Here is a 17,497-nt window from a genome sequence, read left to right on the forward strand (position 1 = left end):
GATTTTTAGGCCATAAACTATATTAAAATAAAATGGCTATGGAGTTAAACTTATACCTTGTTAGAGTCAGGTAATATCAGGAAATTTTATTTTGATATTTTTTTAAAACATGTGAAAATTCCAAAAAAATCAGGAGGGTAATAAAAGGAGACAAATGACATACTTCCCTTGTGATTTATGAATAGATATAAATTAATTTTTTTTCTAAAACTTCAACTCTAACTTAATAAATGTAACCGACCCATAGCTCAGTTGGAATAGCATGGGACTGGAGAATTGTGGTTATATCGGGGTCACTGGTTTGAATCCGGTTGGTCGACTTTCTTTTTATTTTTTTTTGTATTGTTGCCCTAACCTTGATCTTCCACTTCTATTTTCATGTTATCCAAGAGTAATTGAACAGAATTATAACTTATTTAGCTAAATACTAAGTCAAAGTGCTAATATACGTCTTTTCATGATAAAATCATCATTAGTAGTAGGATAGGAAGGGTTTAGTGACTTTTTTTGTTACGTCTATATATAGATGAAGGTATATTTTCACATCTTCTATATATAGATGATATAAAAATTTTTTCTTACGTTTTTTAAGTCATGAATTCGTAAGAAAGCGCGACATTATTAAATAAATTAGTAATAAATATTATATACTAAACACATTAAAAAAATTAACATTAATTTTAAAATAATTTATTTTTTTATCTTTTATAAAAGAAGCTATATATAGATGATGTCAGATATTCCGCGATTAATTAAACATTGTTTAAATCCTGAATGGGTTAAACTTCAATTTAAAAAGGAAGATTGTGAATTATTAAATGAATATGAAAGCCAAAATAAGCTAATGAGGTATAAATATAATGATAAAGAATATTTAATTTCATGGAATCAATGGAGTCATAATCAAAGACCTCATAAACGAGAAGAAGAAATTGAAAATAATGAAATGGAAATCATTGATGACATTAAAGAGGATGGAATTCCTAAATTTTGTAGAAAAACCTTTAGAACTAAGTTAGGCGCATATAAACGTAGAGTATTAAATCCTGAATATCTTAAACATATATTTAAAAAGGAAGACTGTGAATTATTAAACGCTAATGAATATGAAAATGCTAAATCAAAACTGAGATATAAATATATTGGAAGTGATGAAAGGTGTAAAGATAAAGATAAAGTTTATACAGTTTCATATAATAACTGGCACACGTTAGGGATAAGAAAACATTTAGGAGATTATGGTAAAAGTTCCGAATTCTTCAAATCTAGTATGTATGAGAGAGTAAAAGAAATCAGATATAATTATCATTCATGAATGAAAGATTCACTACCATAATGAAATAAAAAAAAATAAAAAAAATAAAAAAATAAACTTTAAAAATTCATGTCTTACATTTTTTGAATAATTTATTTTTTTAATTCGTATGAAAATGAGTGAATCAAAATTCGTGACTGTGAATCAATTAATGAATAAACTTTCACCAATTCTCACCCATGTTAAACAAGTAGACGTTTATTTTGATGATTGCATAGAAAGTTTATTTTATAAAGGTAAGTTTAATATTAAACCTATTGCTTTTGCATTTGATGGTAAATTAATCGAAAATTCAAAAATTTGGGAATTAATTCCGGATATTGAATTTATAACAAATATTAAGGATAAGTGGTTTAAACAACAAAACCTTTTCACTAAAGTTCTTTGTAGATTAATGATTAAAACTGAGGAAAAAGAATTTAACGGATTTAAATATCATCCATGTAAAATTTTAGAACTTGGTAACGAAAAACTTCAGAAAAAATTAAACGAAAGACTATCAAAAGATAAAGTTGAAAGAGTAAATAAACTCACTAAAGGTAATGATGATGAAGATGAATTTGATGAGTTCAACATTGAACTTTAAGAAACTAATGATTATTTGAATTTATGAAATCAATTATTTGATTCATTCTTTCTTCAATCTCTTCTATTCTTTTTGTTAAATCATCTATTTTCATTAATGAGGTGATTCTTGATTGAGGAATAGATTTTAAACTAACAACACCTTTTATTTTTGAAATTTTGAATCCATGACCCTCCGGGTCTTGGACTCTGTCCTCAACTTTAAACATTTTATTCAATTTACACGTTGTCAATTCTTCAAATAATTTTTTATTATTAGCATAATAATCATTAAATTCTTCAACAGATGAAAAAATTTTTATTTCAGTAATTGGTTTAACAACGTTTATTTTTTGTTGAACATTTTCACTTTCATTTATTTCTTCCTCCTCTGTTTCATTTATTTTTAAAATCGGTTTCATTTATCATTAAATAAAAATTAGAATATAAGTGATGAAATATATTTTTTAATTAATATTAAATCAGAGATGGCGGCAGGATTCTTTAAAAAATTATGGGAAGGAATTAAGAAAGCTGCAAGTTGGGTTCATCAAAAGATTATTAAACCCGTTGCAAACTTTTTGGCACCAGTAGCGAAAACGGCAGGAACTATCATAGGAGGAGTATTAGGTGCTAAAGCAGGTAATCCGCGATGGGAGCACAAGCAGGTAACGCAGTTGGTGGAATTGCTGAAGGAATACTTAATAAAATAGGAGGAATAGTGGAAAAATAAATATTATTTTTATCTTAGTATCGGTTGTAGTCGACGATAAACCTTATCTCCTTTATTTAATACTTCCCTTACCGGAACATTAGGTGCTATTTGTTCAGCAACGTCACTAATTGCTTCTTTATTCTTAAATATCCAATTTGCTCCTTTCTTAATCCCTTCCCAAACTTTATGCGCTCCTCTTTTTACTTTATCCCACAGTTTTTAAAGAATCCTGCAGCCATAGTTGATTATTTCATTAAAATTAAAAATTCATTTTCATCTTTTAATTTTGATTTTTTATTTAATAATAAATGACGACTAACTATTTAGTGCCAAACACTAAACCGATTAATGGAAATGTATTTCATTCATTCGAAAAGATAAATGAAATATTCGCAAAGAATGACGGAAGAAGATATTATAGAGAACTTGAAAGTTCATGCTATGACTCTGATGCTCCATATTTTGATGATAAACAAACTCATTTAAGAATTACAAATCCGGCTCATGATGTGAACCAATTAGGTGACACATATATTAAACGCAAAGTTAAAGCAACTCTAGTTTCAAATAAAGCTTTCACATGTGATGCCGCTTTTAAATGCATGCGTTTATTCGTTGGTTACAAATCATCAAATCAAAGCTTTAAAGCAATTAGAAGTAGAAACCGAAAGAGGTGATGCTGGTTATCTTCAGATGGATTGCGCCCGTGAATCTTTCGCATTTGCAACATATAAACCAAAATCAGAAAGGAAAGTTAAAAAGTTTGTTCATTCGTTATATAATAATGTTCAAAAATATGATAACTCAGTATGTGGTAAATATATTGACCCTTCAGAAGTTTTCAAGAAAGCAAATGAAGAAGTTGATGTCACTTTTGATATGATTATTCCGGTAAATGATTTGTTAGCATTTCAGGCGTTCGATGATTATCCTAAATCATTTGGTGAAATCATTCTTAAATATTATGTTTTCAGGGATACTTTAGTATTTTGTCAGGTTGACCCGTTAAGAGTTGCTGATTTACAAAATTACGTTTATGAAAAGATAACTGATGAAAATTATGAAAAGATTATGAATCATGTTTATAAATATGATCGCAAATTCCAACAAATCGGACTTCCTGCCAAATTAATTACAAGCTTAGCCGCTACATCTGCTGACGCAACAGTTGAAGACGTTATTATTTCATGCACAAAGATGGAAGTTTTAGAGGATAAATGCATTACACCAGGATACGGTTTAATTGAAGAATCAGTTAAAGCAATACCACGTTTATTTAGTAAGGAAGATCCATTCATGATTCCAGCTCAACATATTGACGTTCGTTCACTAAATGGAGGTTGCATCACTCCTGAAGGTATCAGCTCAGATTTCTCATACGCTCTTCATAATGTTACAGATGTTGTGTTAACATTTCCGAAGAATGCAATGCAAAGAACGGTTTTAGAAAATCCAATGCTTCGAGGTCTTCAGGTCACTATAGATTCCAGAAACTTCCCCGATCAAGCGATGACCACAGTGGGCGACATATTCTTTACACGTATGCTTCAAGCTTCTGATTTAGATGGAGTGAATGAATGCACGAAGAATACGAGGACTCATTAACTAGACCACTGAATGATGATATGGCACGCCATTAGCTAGAACATGGAAAGACCAAACTTCATTCTTATGCACTATTCCAGTTCAACGTGATGGAGCGGGTATATTCTTTGATGATTAGAAACTTTCAACTCACAAGTTACAGTACAAGTGAAAGCTTATCCAATCATTCAGGGTGAAAATGACACTTACTGTTCAAAGTGACAAATCCTCCTCAGGTTTGGTTTACTAGGACTACATATTGGACATGGACACCGGATGAAGGTTTGAAATATCATCCAACAGGTACACCACCACAGTATAGAAGTTCATATGATGAAATATTGATGAATAGAAATGTTTAAAATTATAAATTTATTTTTGATTAAATGGATTTAAATTCATCCACCCCTTATGAAGAATTAGCAGGAGTATATAATACATACGTAGATGATATGATTAATGAAGCATTGAGTGATAATAGAAATGCTCTATCTAAGGAAAAATTAATGAAAATTCCATATTCTGAATGTTACTTAAATTCAATCACTGCAGCAATTGGTAAACAAAATAAAGGTAAAACATTAACGATATTAAAACAAATTATCATTATTGCTAACACTTCACCCTATTCACATGTGTTAATTTATATCAACCGTTCAGGTTCACCTTCAGATGATACATTTGAATCTTTAAAGCATTTAATCAAAATTCCAATTATTTATTTATCACAAGAAGAAGCAGAAGATTATTTAAAAAACTTTTAATGTATAAAGAATTATATAATACAATCAAGAAGCAAGGATTAGAGGATAAAATTATTGATAAACAACGGGATGAATTATTTGAAACACTTTCTATTTCAAATTTTGATAGAGAATTTTTGCATTCACTCATTTTTCTAGATGATGCAGTGAAATCAAAACTAATAACTAATGAGAAATCATATTTTAATCAATTATTAACTCAATGTCGACACATTCAGTGTTCATTCTTCATGGCTGTTCAATACTTTAAAGCATTAAGCACAAACATTAAATCAAACCTGTCCACCCTTTTCATTTTCAGTGGTTTTAGTCGTCAACAGTTGAACGTTATGCTTTATCAAGTGAATTTACCAATGAGCATTAATGAACTTTACACACAATATCAACAATTAGGAGAACATGGAAAAATAATAGTTGATTTAAATAAAGGTTCCATTAAATTCGAATAACTTTTTATAATTAATTTTTATTTTTTATTTATAATTAAACATGACAGAAATTGCAAATCTTCTACAGGTTCCATTAAAACAAGGAACAAACAAAAAGGGTGCATATAATAGAACTATGAAAGTTCCAGACGGAATGAAAGAATTAGTCCACATTGTTGCCGGTCTTCAAAAGGATGTTAAACAAATGAGAAACGTTTTAACATTACCAGAAGCTCAAGCATATGCCAAACGTCACGGACCAAATTGGGAAGCACACGAAGCAGACATTACGGGTCCAAATGGAAAACCTGATGGAATAAATGAAGTTTTCGTTACTGATGGTCAAGGAAATATTAAAGTCATAAATGGGTATAAATTAACAATGACGGATTATCCTAAACGTAAAGCATATAATGAACATTATCCTATGCAATTTGATGAAAATGGAAAAGCTGTTAAACAATACATTGGAGAAGGTGAAAATGGTCCAATTAATTCATACCGTCATAATCCATATTCTTACTTCAATGAAGAATTAAATGCTATTGAAGAGGGACCGGATGGATTACCACGATATTCTAACCAGTTTGATGGTCAATATGCAAATTTAAGACCTGAAATTCCAGCTAAGAAATTCTTTAAAGTTGCTTTATTCGATCCAGTTTTCGCAAATGTTAAAGATGAACTTAAACAGCAATTCCAACCAATTATAGTAGCAAGAATTGCATCAGGTGCTTTATCTCAAGCATTCAAAGATTTAATTAAGAAACCATTATATCAGCAACGAGGTTTAACTTATGATTTAGTTAAGGAATCAGATAAAAGAAAATTTGAGAAATCAAATGATTATAAGAATGCAATTAATGAATATATTCGGTCTATTAATTTCGATGAAAATGCTAAAAATCAACTTCATGAACAAATACAGGAAATAATAGATTCAAAAGTTCCAGCAAAATAAAAGTTTAAATATATTTTTTTATTCGAATATAAATGAGAAGACGTTTCACTAGTCAAAAGAACACTAACGCAAAAGCAGAGATTACGGTTGGTTATAACGTAAATGATGATAAATCACGAATTATTCAAAATGTTAAAGTTAATGTTAGTCCTGAATTAACAAGGTCAGCAACTCAACCAAATTTATTAACTCGTGACTTACCGAAGAATGAGGAAGAGCAAAATAAAGAAGATGGAGACCCAATCATTTTATCTGAACCTGGTAAAGAACCTGTTGAAATTCCCACTTATCCAACATACCCAGCACCACTTGATAACCCATATAAAATAGACATTAATTCTGAATTAATGAAAATTTACCGTGATATCATAACTGATAATTATGATTCAATAATAAATTTAATTGACCAATCCGGTTTAATTATTTTACCTTATGAATCATTAATTCACATTATCGCCATTCTTTGTGATGTTCAAGATTCAGACGTAAGATTCAATTTTTCATAGATGATGAGGTTTCATGCTGCGGAACAGTTGCAAAAATAAATCCTATAAAGGATATTAGCACAATTAAGATATCAAAGAACGGAACAACAACTGAACTTCATTTAACATATAATGATATTTATAATAAAATAGTTGATGAATATAAAATATCACTTGAAAAATTCTTTGTTAAGGCTATTTAATATTCAAGCATTAACATTATCGAATAATAATCCTTTGAATCATAATCGATAATAATTGACCTTTCACCAGTTTCTATCGTTTGTTTTATTTCTTTTTGTTCCCCACTATCCGGATCAGTCATTGTAATTGTTTTTGTTATAGTATCAGCTTTATCTTTAACTTCAATCTTTTTTCCATCAGGATATTTAAACCAAAATTCCAAAAATTCGATATTGTCAATCTGTTCATATTTTAATCTATCAATTACATTTTTAATACCATCTGAAAATCTTATGAAATGGTCATTATATGGGTTTGATTGAACTAAATTTGAATGAAGTGAAATATAACCTGATGATGAATATGACATCGACTCATATTTTCTGAAAACACTAAAATTTATAACATGAATGAATTTCTTATTCGTTGAATTTATGAATTCTTGAGGTAATCTTATTCTAGTTTTATTTATCACTGGAAAATAACGCTTTACCATATTTTTAATCGTAATAAAAAAATGTCAATTATCAATATTATTTCGAATAATAACTGTGAATTAAATTTAACAGTTAGTGGAATTTATAATGTTACTCTCGTTTCTGTGAGTGGTAAATTTAATCCCATTCTTTTAAACCCTTCAGATTATATATCATTTATTAAAGAGATGACCATGAAAAAACGTATGATATGTATATAAATAATGTGATAACGAAATGGGATATTAACATGATTTTAAGTTATTTAAATGAATCATTTATCGTATGGTATGAAGAAAATTTTAAATCAAAACCTGATAAACTTTTTGAACTTGATGAAATAAATAATCTTATTAAATTTCCGCTGAAAATTAAATTTTGTACTCCTCGTCTTCGTTCATTGTTGGGGATATTAAATTTTGAAAAAGATGTTGGGGATGTTTTGTATTCTGACACTGGTTCTAATTTCATTTTAATCAAATGTGATAAAGTTAATACCCCAATGAGATTTTCACATCAAACATTAGACCCTAACTCTTACCCATCAATACAAAACATTTTATCCATCAACTTAAACATATTTTCTTTATCATATCCGTTTCAATTATCCGGGAATTCATTTATTCTTCATTCAAAAGATTTATCAAATATTAAATTTAGAATAACTGACCTATTTGATTGTGATTTAGAATTTATGAATGAAATATTATGGCAATTTCAAATAGAAAAAATAGCTGATGAGATAACAGATTAAATATTTATTTTTAAATCGTAATAAATGATTAAACAACAGCAACCACAGACCATTACATACGCCACATATGCATATAATTCAAAGACGGCAGAACAAACGCAAAGGTTGAAATATGGAGATTTGGAGATAGTATTGAAAAATGACCATTTTGAATTCGTTTGCAAAGGTGGTGCGGTGATATCAAATATAAAAGAAATTTTATTTATGAATTCAAAAATTAAAGGTATAACGGATGATATAACATCATTTCCACCAGAAGAACAAAGATATTACGCATTAAATGCATTTCCTAAAGTTTTGAAGATTGGAAGATTTAATTTAAATGAGGAATTCATAAAAGGTTTCCTAAATGACATAATGAAGAAAGCAAATTTGGTTTATGTTGATGAAAAAGATAATGAAATTATAGAAAGGGTTGATAGTGAATTAATGAAGAAAGCAAATTTGGTTTATGTTGATGAAAAAGATAATGAAATTATAGAAAGGGTTGAATGGTATCATGAACGGACATCAAAGATTTTAAAAACTAAAGCTGATACAGGATGGGTTTCAGGATGTTTAGACCTTAAGGCAGATAAGGAATATGTTAACGATGAGTTAAATAAGAAGGTAGATAAAACATATGTTAACGATGAGTTAGGGAAGAAGGCAGATAAGGAATATGTTAACGATGAGTTAAATAAGAAGGTAGATAAAACATATGTTAACGAAATATACCAAAGTTTGATAGGAACAAAAAATATTGAAACTATTGTTGGTGACTTTTCTGTCAATGAAGAAAACAAATATTTTAGATGGGAGTTTGTACAGTCCTTAAGAAATGGTATACGGTATAAACTCATTCCGAAAAATAACAATGAAATGTATGTAGGCTATATAAAGAATAATGGCACACAAGTTAAAGTTCCATTAGACAACAACTGCTACTTAAACTTATATGGAGACGAACAAAAGAAATATTTAAGAGTTTATGAAATGACGGATATGACATTGTCTAACGTAGCTCCAGCACCGTATTATTATGACTATGGTGTTGACGCACGTGTAGACCCAAAAAAGCAAACATTATATTTAGAATATTATAGATATAAAAGATATAATGCAATAGAAAAAACGAGAATAGTATACTATTATGAAGATGACAAAAATAAATATTATAGTCAAGATTTTACATACCCTGAAAACATAAGATTATATTATAAAAAATATTCTGACACAAACCAGAAGAAACCCGAAATAGTTACACTATATTTTAAGTTCAAAAGAGACAATCCTATAATATCTCATATGTTTGATTTAATGAACCCAGTAGGTTCTATTTATACATCTATGGATGTGAGAGGTCCTCAAGCAATGTTTGGTGTTGGTGCATGGGAACAAATAGTCGACAGGTTTTTGTATTGTGCAAACTCTTCAAAGGAAACAGGGGGAAGTAAAACGATTACAGGTGAAAATTTACCTGCACACAGTCACTACATAGATTTAAGCACATCTCAAGCAGGTTGGCATAAGCATAGATATTGGGATTGGTCAGGAATGACAAAAGGTAAAGGATATGATGTTAAAGATGATGTTAAATTTGCCATAAATTGTTACTGGAGTGACACTCAGGGAGAAGGAAACCATACACATCGCGTTTCAGGATATACACAAACAACGGGACAAAGTAAAGATTACATGCCACCATTTATGACTGTATTCGCATGGTATAGAGTTCAATGAACGCTCAATGTTTGTGAAACAAACTTTAGGAGCTCCAAAAGAGCAAACGACATAATTTAAATTTTTATTTTTATCATAAATGAAGATTCTACCATATGGTGTTATTGGAAGAGATAAAGATGGAAACCCAATATTTGATCCAAAGTTAAAATTAAAGTTACTGACAAGACAACAACTTGAAAAGTTGCTGAAACCAAAACAGAATGAAAAATGAGAAAATGAGAAAATGAGAAAGAAAAAAAATTTAAATTATGCAATTTTATTTTTATCATAAATGACCAAATTAATTAAGCCAACTATTTCTAAATTAATGATACCAATGAAATCATTTCATGGAGTACTTATCCCAGGTTCTTCACAATTAGCCGGGGCAAGTGTTGTGACTCAAGGTGGAACATTAGCGAATCCATTCAAATTATTAACTAAAGATGAACTTAATAAAATGATGATAAAATAACTGATAACAAAATTTTATTTCACTACTACCATAAAAACAGGTGAAAAAACAGGTGAGATCTCACCTCTTCACCTAAAATATATTTTAGGTCAAAGCTTCCACGAGAGAAAAGATTCCTCATTCGCTAAGGATTCCAAAAATGAAAAAATCATTGATTTCGGCTGAGAAAAAACAGCAAAACCCTTCTTCCACGGGAACAAAGAAATAAAGAAGAAATAAAGAAGAAATAAAGTAAATTTTTTATTTATTCCCGTGGAAGATAGAGCACTTTTATGACACTTTTTATTCACGACAAACAAGACAAACAAAGAAAATAAGAAAATACGGCGCCGTCGCGGTTCGAAACACAGACCCTGACCCCTCCATAACACCACCTTTGACCACTGTGCTACGTAGCCTGTCGACATAAGATTTTATAAATTGCATATTTGACGTAAATTTATTTCCCAGTTATTCAAAAATAATTAATTAATTATTGAATAACTGAAGGTGCTACCATGTTACCATGTGCTACCAGGTCATTTAACTTCTCTGAAAAAGTGTGACAACATGACATTTTGACAACACAGCAGGAGGAAGGTAGTTATGAATTATTTTTGAAGAACTGAAGGTGCTACCATGTTACCATGTGCTACCAGGTCATTTAACTTCTCTGAAAAAGTGTGACAACATGACATTTTGACAACAACACAGGAGGAAGGTAGTTATGAATTAATTATTGAATAACTGAAGGTGCTACCATGTTACCATGTTGACAACATGACATTTTGACAACACAGCAGGAGGAAGGTAGTTATGAATTATTTTTGAAGAACTGAAGGTGCTACCATGTTACCATGTGCTACCAGGTCATTTAACTTCTCTGAAAAAGTGTGACAACATGACATTTTGACAACACAGCAGGAGGAAGGTAGTTATGAATTAATTATTGAATAACTGAAGGTGCTACCATGTTACCATGTGCTACCAGGTCATTTAACTTCTGAAAAATGTGACAAAACATTTTGACAACAGTTCAGGAAATATGATGCAGCCCAAAAATAAAGTTAGTTTTAAAATTATTTTTATTTTTTTATTCCTATATAAATGACAGCAACAAACAACAACAGCAACTATATCGTTTCTGATGAAAAAGTTATTGATTTCAGCTGAGGAATTAGTTGTGGCAGAAACTAAAACCTCAACGAAAGAATTGGTGAAAACAGGATTGATTTACATAACTACCTCAAACATGATGGAGGAAGAGGAAGGAAAACTGGTATGGTTTATTAGTAATAAAATATCAATTTAACGATTATAGATGTTGATATCAATAAATCGTACAATGATGAACTTAAAAGAAACAGTTAGAAAAGACATTTTATCAAAACTTTCGGATAAAGATGTTATCGTTAAAACCGCTTCAGGAGGTCTTCACATTTATTGCAACACTAATTTCTTCTATGCAGTTTCGAACAGAATGATTAAATGTTATTCCTGCAATGATTATGATATTGCATATCATGACTTCTATGGATGATTCAAAGCGTTCTTTAGTGGTTATGGCTGATTCAAGAGTTCGCAAGAATGCAACAGAACCAATCAATACATACTCATTCATTCGTGGAAGTTATGATTCAACATTAACTAGAACAGTGAATGATATATTAAATGATTTGAATATTAAGGTAAGAGTTGAACAGAAGAATGAAGAAATAAAGACTATCATGAATGAAAACAAAGATGTAAACATTGACGATAAACTAGCTCAGAGCATAGTTGATGCATCTGTGATTTTGAAGTACATAATGACGGTGGAAACATGAATTTAGAAAAAGAAAATAACATTATTCACACTGTTTCAAGCTATTAATTCGTTACCGGATCATTTAATTAATGAAGCATACGATAACGTTTATAACTTCTGCGTTTAACAGAAAATGCAAAAAGTAATTTTGAAAGCACGTAGTAGATATGCACATTTAATGACTTCTCCATTTGTTTTAGTGAAGATTCTAAAACTATATCAAAAGGAATATTATGATGAATATGTTTTACCTTTATTACGTAAGCCAAAAATAACATTTGATATCAAACTTGATGACTCGTTTTTGATAACAGATATTAGACGCAAGGCTGAAAATCATCAGTATAAAAACAGTTCTGAAGTAATTGAGGATTTATCACGTGTAATCCGTTTTGTAGATTGTGGAAATAAATATTTCATTCAAAAGGACTATAATATCCACGACAAAATGAATCAAATATCATTTGTTCTTCAGTCAAACATGAAAGAGTCACTCAAAATGATTAAATTATTTAAAGAAGAAGGTAAAACCATAACAGCATGGGATGTACTACTAAATCAATTGTCTTCATTAACCGTTAAGGGTGTTTGCTTTAAATCTGATTCCCCAGATGTTTTCTCAACGTTTCAAGGTTATAAATACAACGTTCTCGAAAAACCAGATTACTCAAAAATTGAGATGTTTATGAATTTCATTAAAGAAGCCATTTGTGATAATAACGATGAAGTGTATAAATACCTTCTCGGCTGGATTGCATCAATGATTCAACATCCCGGAATCAAGAATGAAACAGCAATTATTTTGAAAGGACTTCAGGGAACAGGTAAAAACAGATTTACAGACATTATTTCTGAACTTCTCGCTGGTTATTCATGTAAAAACATTACCGAAATAAGTGAGCTAACGGGTAATTTCAATTCAGTAGTTGAAAATAAAATGTTTCTTGTACTTAATGAACTCAAGAATGTGGGTGAAGACAGACTCGCAAACTTCAACGCTTTGAAATCAATTATTACGGATAATGAGATAAGAATTAATGAAAAGAATCAACCCAGAAGAACAGCTCAGAACGTTGCAAACTTCATTTTCGTAACTAACAACGTCTACCCTGTCAAAATTGAAGTTGGAGACAGAAGATACGTAGTTTTTTAAGAGTTAATGGTAAATTCAAGGGTCAATTTGATTACTTCAAGAATTTAATGGATTCATGCACAAAGGAATTTTATGATAATTTACTGACGTATTTTATGCAATATGACCTTTCATCATTTAATGTACGAATCATACCGATGACTGAAGCCAAACAAGATTTAATTGAATTATCATCAAATCCTTTAGATGTATGGATAAATACACATTATGATGAATTGTGTGCAGGTATGACGTGTGAAAATGCTCTATTCTGCAAACCATCAGACATGAAAGACAAAAACTTTCAAATGAGTATTAAGGATAAATGTGATAGGAAACATAGAAGAATAGACGGTAAACAAACATGGTATTATGTTTTGAAAGAAGAAATGAAAGGATTATATAAACAGGTTGAACCAAACGATAATGAGGAATCATTTACTGATGATGAAATACCTGTAAATGAGCCGCTAAGCGGCGAGACCTGAAGGTCTAGCTTTATAAAGTATGATTGGAATTTATTTTTGCATTAATCCTGCTGTGTTGTCAAAATGTCATGTTGTCACACTTTTTCAGAGAAGTTAAATGACCTGGTAGCACATGGTAACATGGTAGCACCTTCAGTTCTTCAAAAATAATTCATAACTACCTTCCTCCTGCTGTGTTGTCAAAATGTCATGTTGTCACACTTTTTCAGAGAAGTTAAATGACCTGGTAGCACATGGTAACATGGTAGCACCTTCAGTTATTCAAAAATAATTCATAACTACCTTCCTCCTGTGTTGTTGTCAAAATGTCATGTTGTCAACATGGTAACATGGTAGCACCTTCAGTTCTTCAAAAATAATTAATTATTGAATAACCTAAAAACCATGAGACTTTGTCTCCGGACTCTTTGAGTCACTTAACGATAAAATAAGTGATAACAAATTTTTATTTTTATCATAAATGAATACCCCACAAGCTCAAAATTTACCACGAATCATAACAAGGGAGGAAATGATAAAAATGATGCAAGAACATGTTAAAAATAACAAACCACTAAAATTGAGAAAATGTGGTTATGCAGTAATGATGGAAAGAGAGATGTTGTCGAAGAGGAATAAAAATTAAATTTGGATTGAGTTTAAAAATTCATCTTTATTAAATTCATCTCTTCCAATCAATTTATTTATTCTATTAAATTCTTTTATTTTTGCTTCACTCAGTTTAAGGATTGAACGTAAGTTTCTAATTTTTCGATTATTTCTTTCCTCTCTTTATCGTTTTCAACCCCACCGCATTGTGGCTTCTTTTTGTAATAGCATATTTTGATTTAATTCTGTTTAGTTTCTTTTATATTCATTGTCTGGACTCTTGGATGCTTCGTTGTCACTCATTTCTTACGAAATAAAAAAATTAAATATTATTTAAATATAATGGAGTAATAAAATAAATCGGAATTTCTATTAATTTATTGTTAACTCAACTAATGCATTGCCGTTAATATATCTAACAAATTCAGCTATTGTGTCAAATCTTCGTCTTCTTTTTGTCATTGATTTATCAGTTTTTCCATAATCGAGATGAATCAAAACTTTATCCCCTTGTTTAAAATTCATGAGCCCCGAATTAATTTGTTCACGTTTAACATCATTCAACCTTTCCATTTGCTTTCTAATATATTCCCATTCTTTTGAAATATCATTTTTCATTTCCACCGGTTTCATGTTTATTGTTCTATGCCATGTATTATTATAATAATATACTAACTGTTGTATGATGGAGTCATGATTTCCATCCCAGTATATCTGACCGTTAACCCTAACGCATCTCTAAGAGTTCTCATTACCGCATCAACTATTTTATTATGAAACGTATATGGAGAGAATGAAAAGTAAAAATTAATTTGTGGGAAATAATGAGTCATAGCTGCCTGAAATCCTTTATCACCATCACCCTGATATTATCTACTCTTTCATGATCTAGTAAGTATTGAATAGCTCTTCTTGTTTCCTGTTCTGTTTTCCCTTTCACTGGAATGCAATATAAATATCTGGTGTTAATGTTAATGGCAAATAAATAAGTAACGTTTCCTTTTGAATATTCTAAATGATCGATTTCATATGAATATGGATATGGTGCAAATGAAGGGCGACTAAATTTTTCCTTTAACGGTTGAATTTTTGGGTCAATTGGTTTATTTAATATCTTGAAATCCTTTTTAAAATCTTTTTGCTTCTTAAATGTTTGAAATGGATATAATAAAGTGAATGATGAAGGATTAACTGAAGGAGGAGGTGGTTTTGGTGTTGCAAGTGGTTTAATTTTATCTGCTTTGATTTTGGATGATGAAGTTTTGGAATTCATTCCTTCCTTCATTAATTCTGGATGTATTCTATTCATTTGTTTTAAATATGCTGTATATAAAGGTTTAATATACTTTCCCGCTTCGAGTTTATGTTGAAGGATGAATTCCAAAAGTTGATCTTCATTTAAAAGTCGGGCTGAATATGGTTTAACTAATGAATCATAAATTAAAGCTTGTGCATCATTTATGGTCTGAAGGACCTGGGCGTTTTGCACCTTTTGTTTTTGCTCCTTTTGCTTTTGCGGCTCAGGATTATATAATTTATATAATTCATCAATATCTTCTTCTGTTAATACTTTATTTTTAAAATCTTTCAATTGTTTAAGTTGTGATTTAGTTTTTCCCTTTGAATATTCATTATTTTTAATTTTGTCTTTAATTTTAGAAATTATTTTATCATGATATTTCAAAATTTCATTTTTATAATACGAATAATAATAATCCATATCATCACCCGTTATATTTTTATTATATTTTTGGAGATATGCTTTTAAATCATAATAATCAAGAAAATTTTGATTAAGTACTAAATCATCAATTAAAATTTTTAAATCTGTGTTATCCATTTATATAAAAATAAAATAAATGTTTTAAGGGTGCCCACCTCTTTGAATCATAGTACAAAACCATTATTAACGGTTCCTTTTGTCTCTTCTGTGGTATTTTATTAAATAAATGGCATACAACATCCATTTTCACAACATACAGCCTTAGTGTGTGCTCCTGTTAATGCAGTCTTACCAATTGTTAAGCGAGTCATTGACCCGTTTTTAAGTTGTAAATTAATATTCTGACCATCAAATATCACTTTATCATTTATTATATCCAAATAATTTTTAGGTGTTAATTGTTTATTTTGTCGTAAACTAACTCCTTTCATTTTTTGTGCAATCTTTTTAAAATCACTTCCATCAATTGAACCGTTGAATGAAGTATAACACTTAGGACATAAAGCAACCATGTTATCACCTTGTTTCTCAATTGCTAAACCCAATAACTTCTTCTCATGTGCTTTTTCTTCAGCTTTATTCTTTAATTTAGGTTTAAATTTCTCATTAAAACAAAAGAAATCAAAAGGTGCGAATTTGTAAATGTTTTTATCATAAAATTTTTTATCGGTAACAATTGCTTGAAATGCTTGAGTGTTAGGAAGATTTGGGTCGCCAGCAATAGCCCAATAAGATGAATCAGTATCACCTTCAATGAAATGAAAACGATTAACATCCATGCATTTATACATAAAATCATAAATGAAAACCAAATACCAGTATTTAGCATTATCTAAAGTGAAGAATGCCTCTTGTAAACATGTATCACATCTATAAAATCTATCTTTAAGCATCACTTGATACGTATCTTCACCTATTTCTCTTATGTTTTTAAACTTATTTGACATACATGCAACGCGTGCCTTCTGTGCATTCATTATTTTAGTCTTTGCGTAATTTTGTGTATTCATTGCATCGTAACCATATGATCCATTAAGTGAAATCTTGCAAAATAAACTTTTTCCTTTATTTCCTTCTAATTCAGCCTTTTGTCTTTCATTCATAAATTCGTTCGCAAATTCATTAAAACAAGTGTTTTTAGTAAATGTTAAAATTGATTGAATATCATCAATGATAAAATGAAATCTGTCTATTAGATACCAAAGATAATAAGAAGAAAATGGTTGATATTGGTTGTGTGTTGATGCTAACTGAGTTAATTTTCTCTGTTTCTGGTCAACTGGTAGATTGTTTGATTTCATGTAATTATACATAAAACTGCCAATTGTTTTTTCATCTGTGATAATATCTAAGTTTCTTATTATCGGTAAAA

The 17,497-nt window shown here is 29.8% G+C and overlaps 4 protein-coding genes, 1 non-coding gene and 2 pseudogenes across 7 annotated transcripts, besides 1 other annotated feature; 5 read left to right on the top strand and 2 right to left on the bottom strand.

The window, feature by feature from the left end:
* Positions 1-237: 237 nt before the first annotated feature.
* TVAGG3_0677800 lies at positions 238-319 on the top strand. Its single transcript has one exon. It is a non-coding gene; the product is annotated as a tRNA-Ser (tRNA).
* A 2,583-nt stretch (positions 320-2,902) lies between these two features.
* Positions 2,903-4,540, top strand: TVAGG3_0677810 (annotated as a pseudogene). The gene has a single exon. A coding segment is annotated over exon 1 (1,638 nt).
* Positions 4,541-4,690: 150 nt separating this feature from the next.
* Positions 4,691-17,497: part of a mobile genetic element that runs on past the window's edge.
* On the top strand, positions 5,432-6,288 carry TVAGG3_0677830 (uncharacterized protein; the record flags this gene model as incomplete). The annotated part of the gene is made up of 1 exon (XM_051242614.1): positions 5,432-6,288. A coding segment is annotated over one exon (857 nt), but the record flags the coding sequence as incomplete, so codon positions are not given.
* TVAGG3_0677840 (phage tail repeat-like family) lies at positions 8,587-9,758 on the top strand (the record flags this gene model as incomplete). The annotated part of the gene is made up of 1 exon (XM_051242615.1): positions 8,587-9,758. A coding segment is annotated over one exon (1,172 nt), but the record flags the coding sequence as incomplete, so codon positions are not given.
* On the top strand, positions 13,485-13,814 carry TVAGG3_0677850 (uncharacterized protein; the record flags this gene model as incomplete). The annotated part of the gene is made up of 1 exon (XM_051242616.1): positions 13,485-13,814. The coding sequence occupies one exon, from the start codon at positions 13,485-13,487 to the stop codon at positions 13,812-13,814; it is 330 nt and encodes a 109-aa protein (XP_051089203.1).
* On the bottom strand, positions 15,167-16,242 carry TVAGG3_0677860 (annotated as a pseudogene). Its single transcript has one exon. A coding segment is annotated over exon 1 (1,076 nt).
* On the bottom strand, positions 16,344-17,228 carry TVAGG3_0677870 (DNA/RNA polymerase superfamily; the record flags this gene model as incomplete). Its single annotated transcript, XM_051242617.1, has 1 exon — positions 16,344-17,228. The coding sequence occupies one exon, from the start codon at positions 17,226-17,228 to the stop codon at positions 16,344-16,346; it is 885 nt and encodes a 294-aa protein (XP_051089204.1).

Source organism: Trichomonas vaginalis, chromosome III (genome assembly GCF_026262505.1).
Source record: "Trichomonas vaginalis G3 chromosome III, whole genome shotgun sequence".
Taxonomy (NCBI): Eukaryota; Parabasalia; order Trichomonadida; family Trichomonadidae; genus Trichomonas; species Trichomonas vaginalis.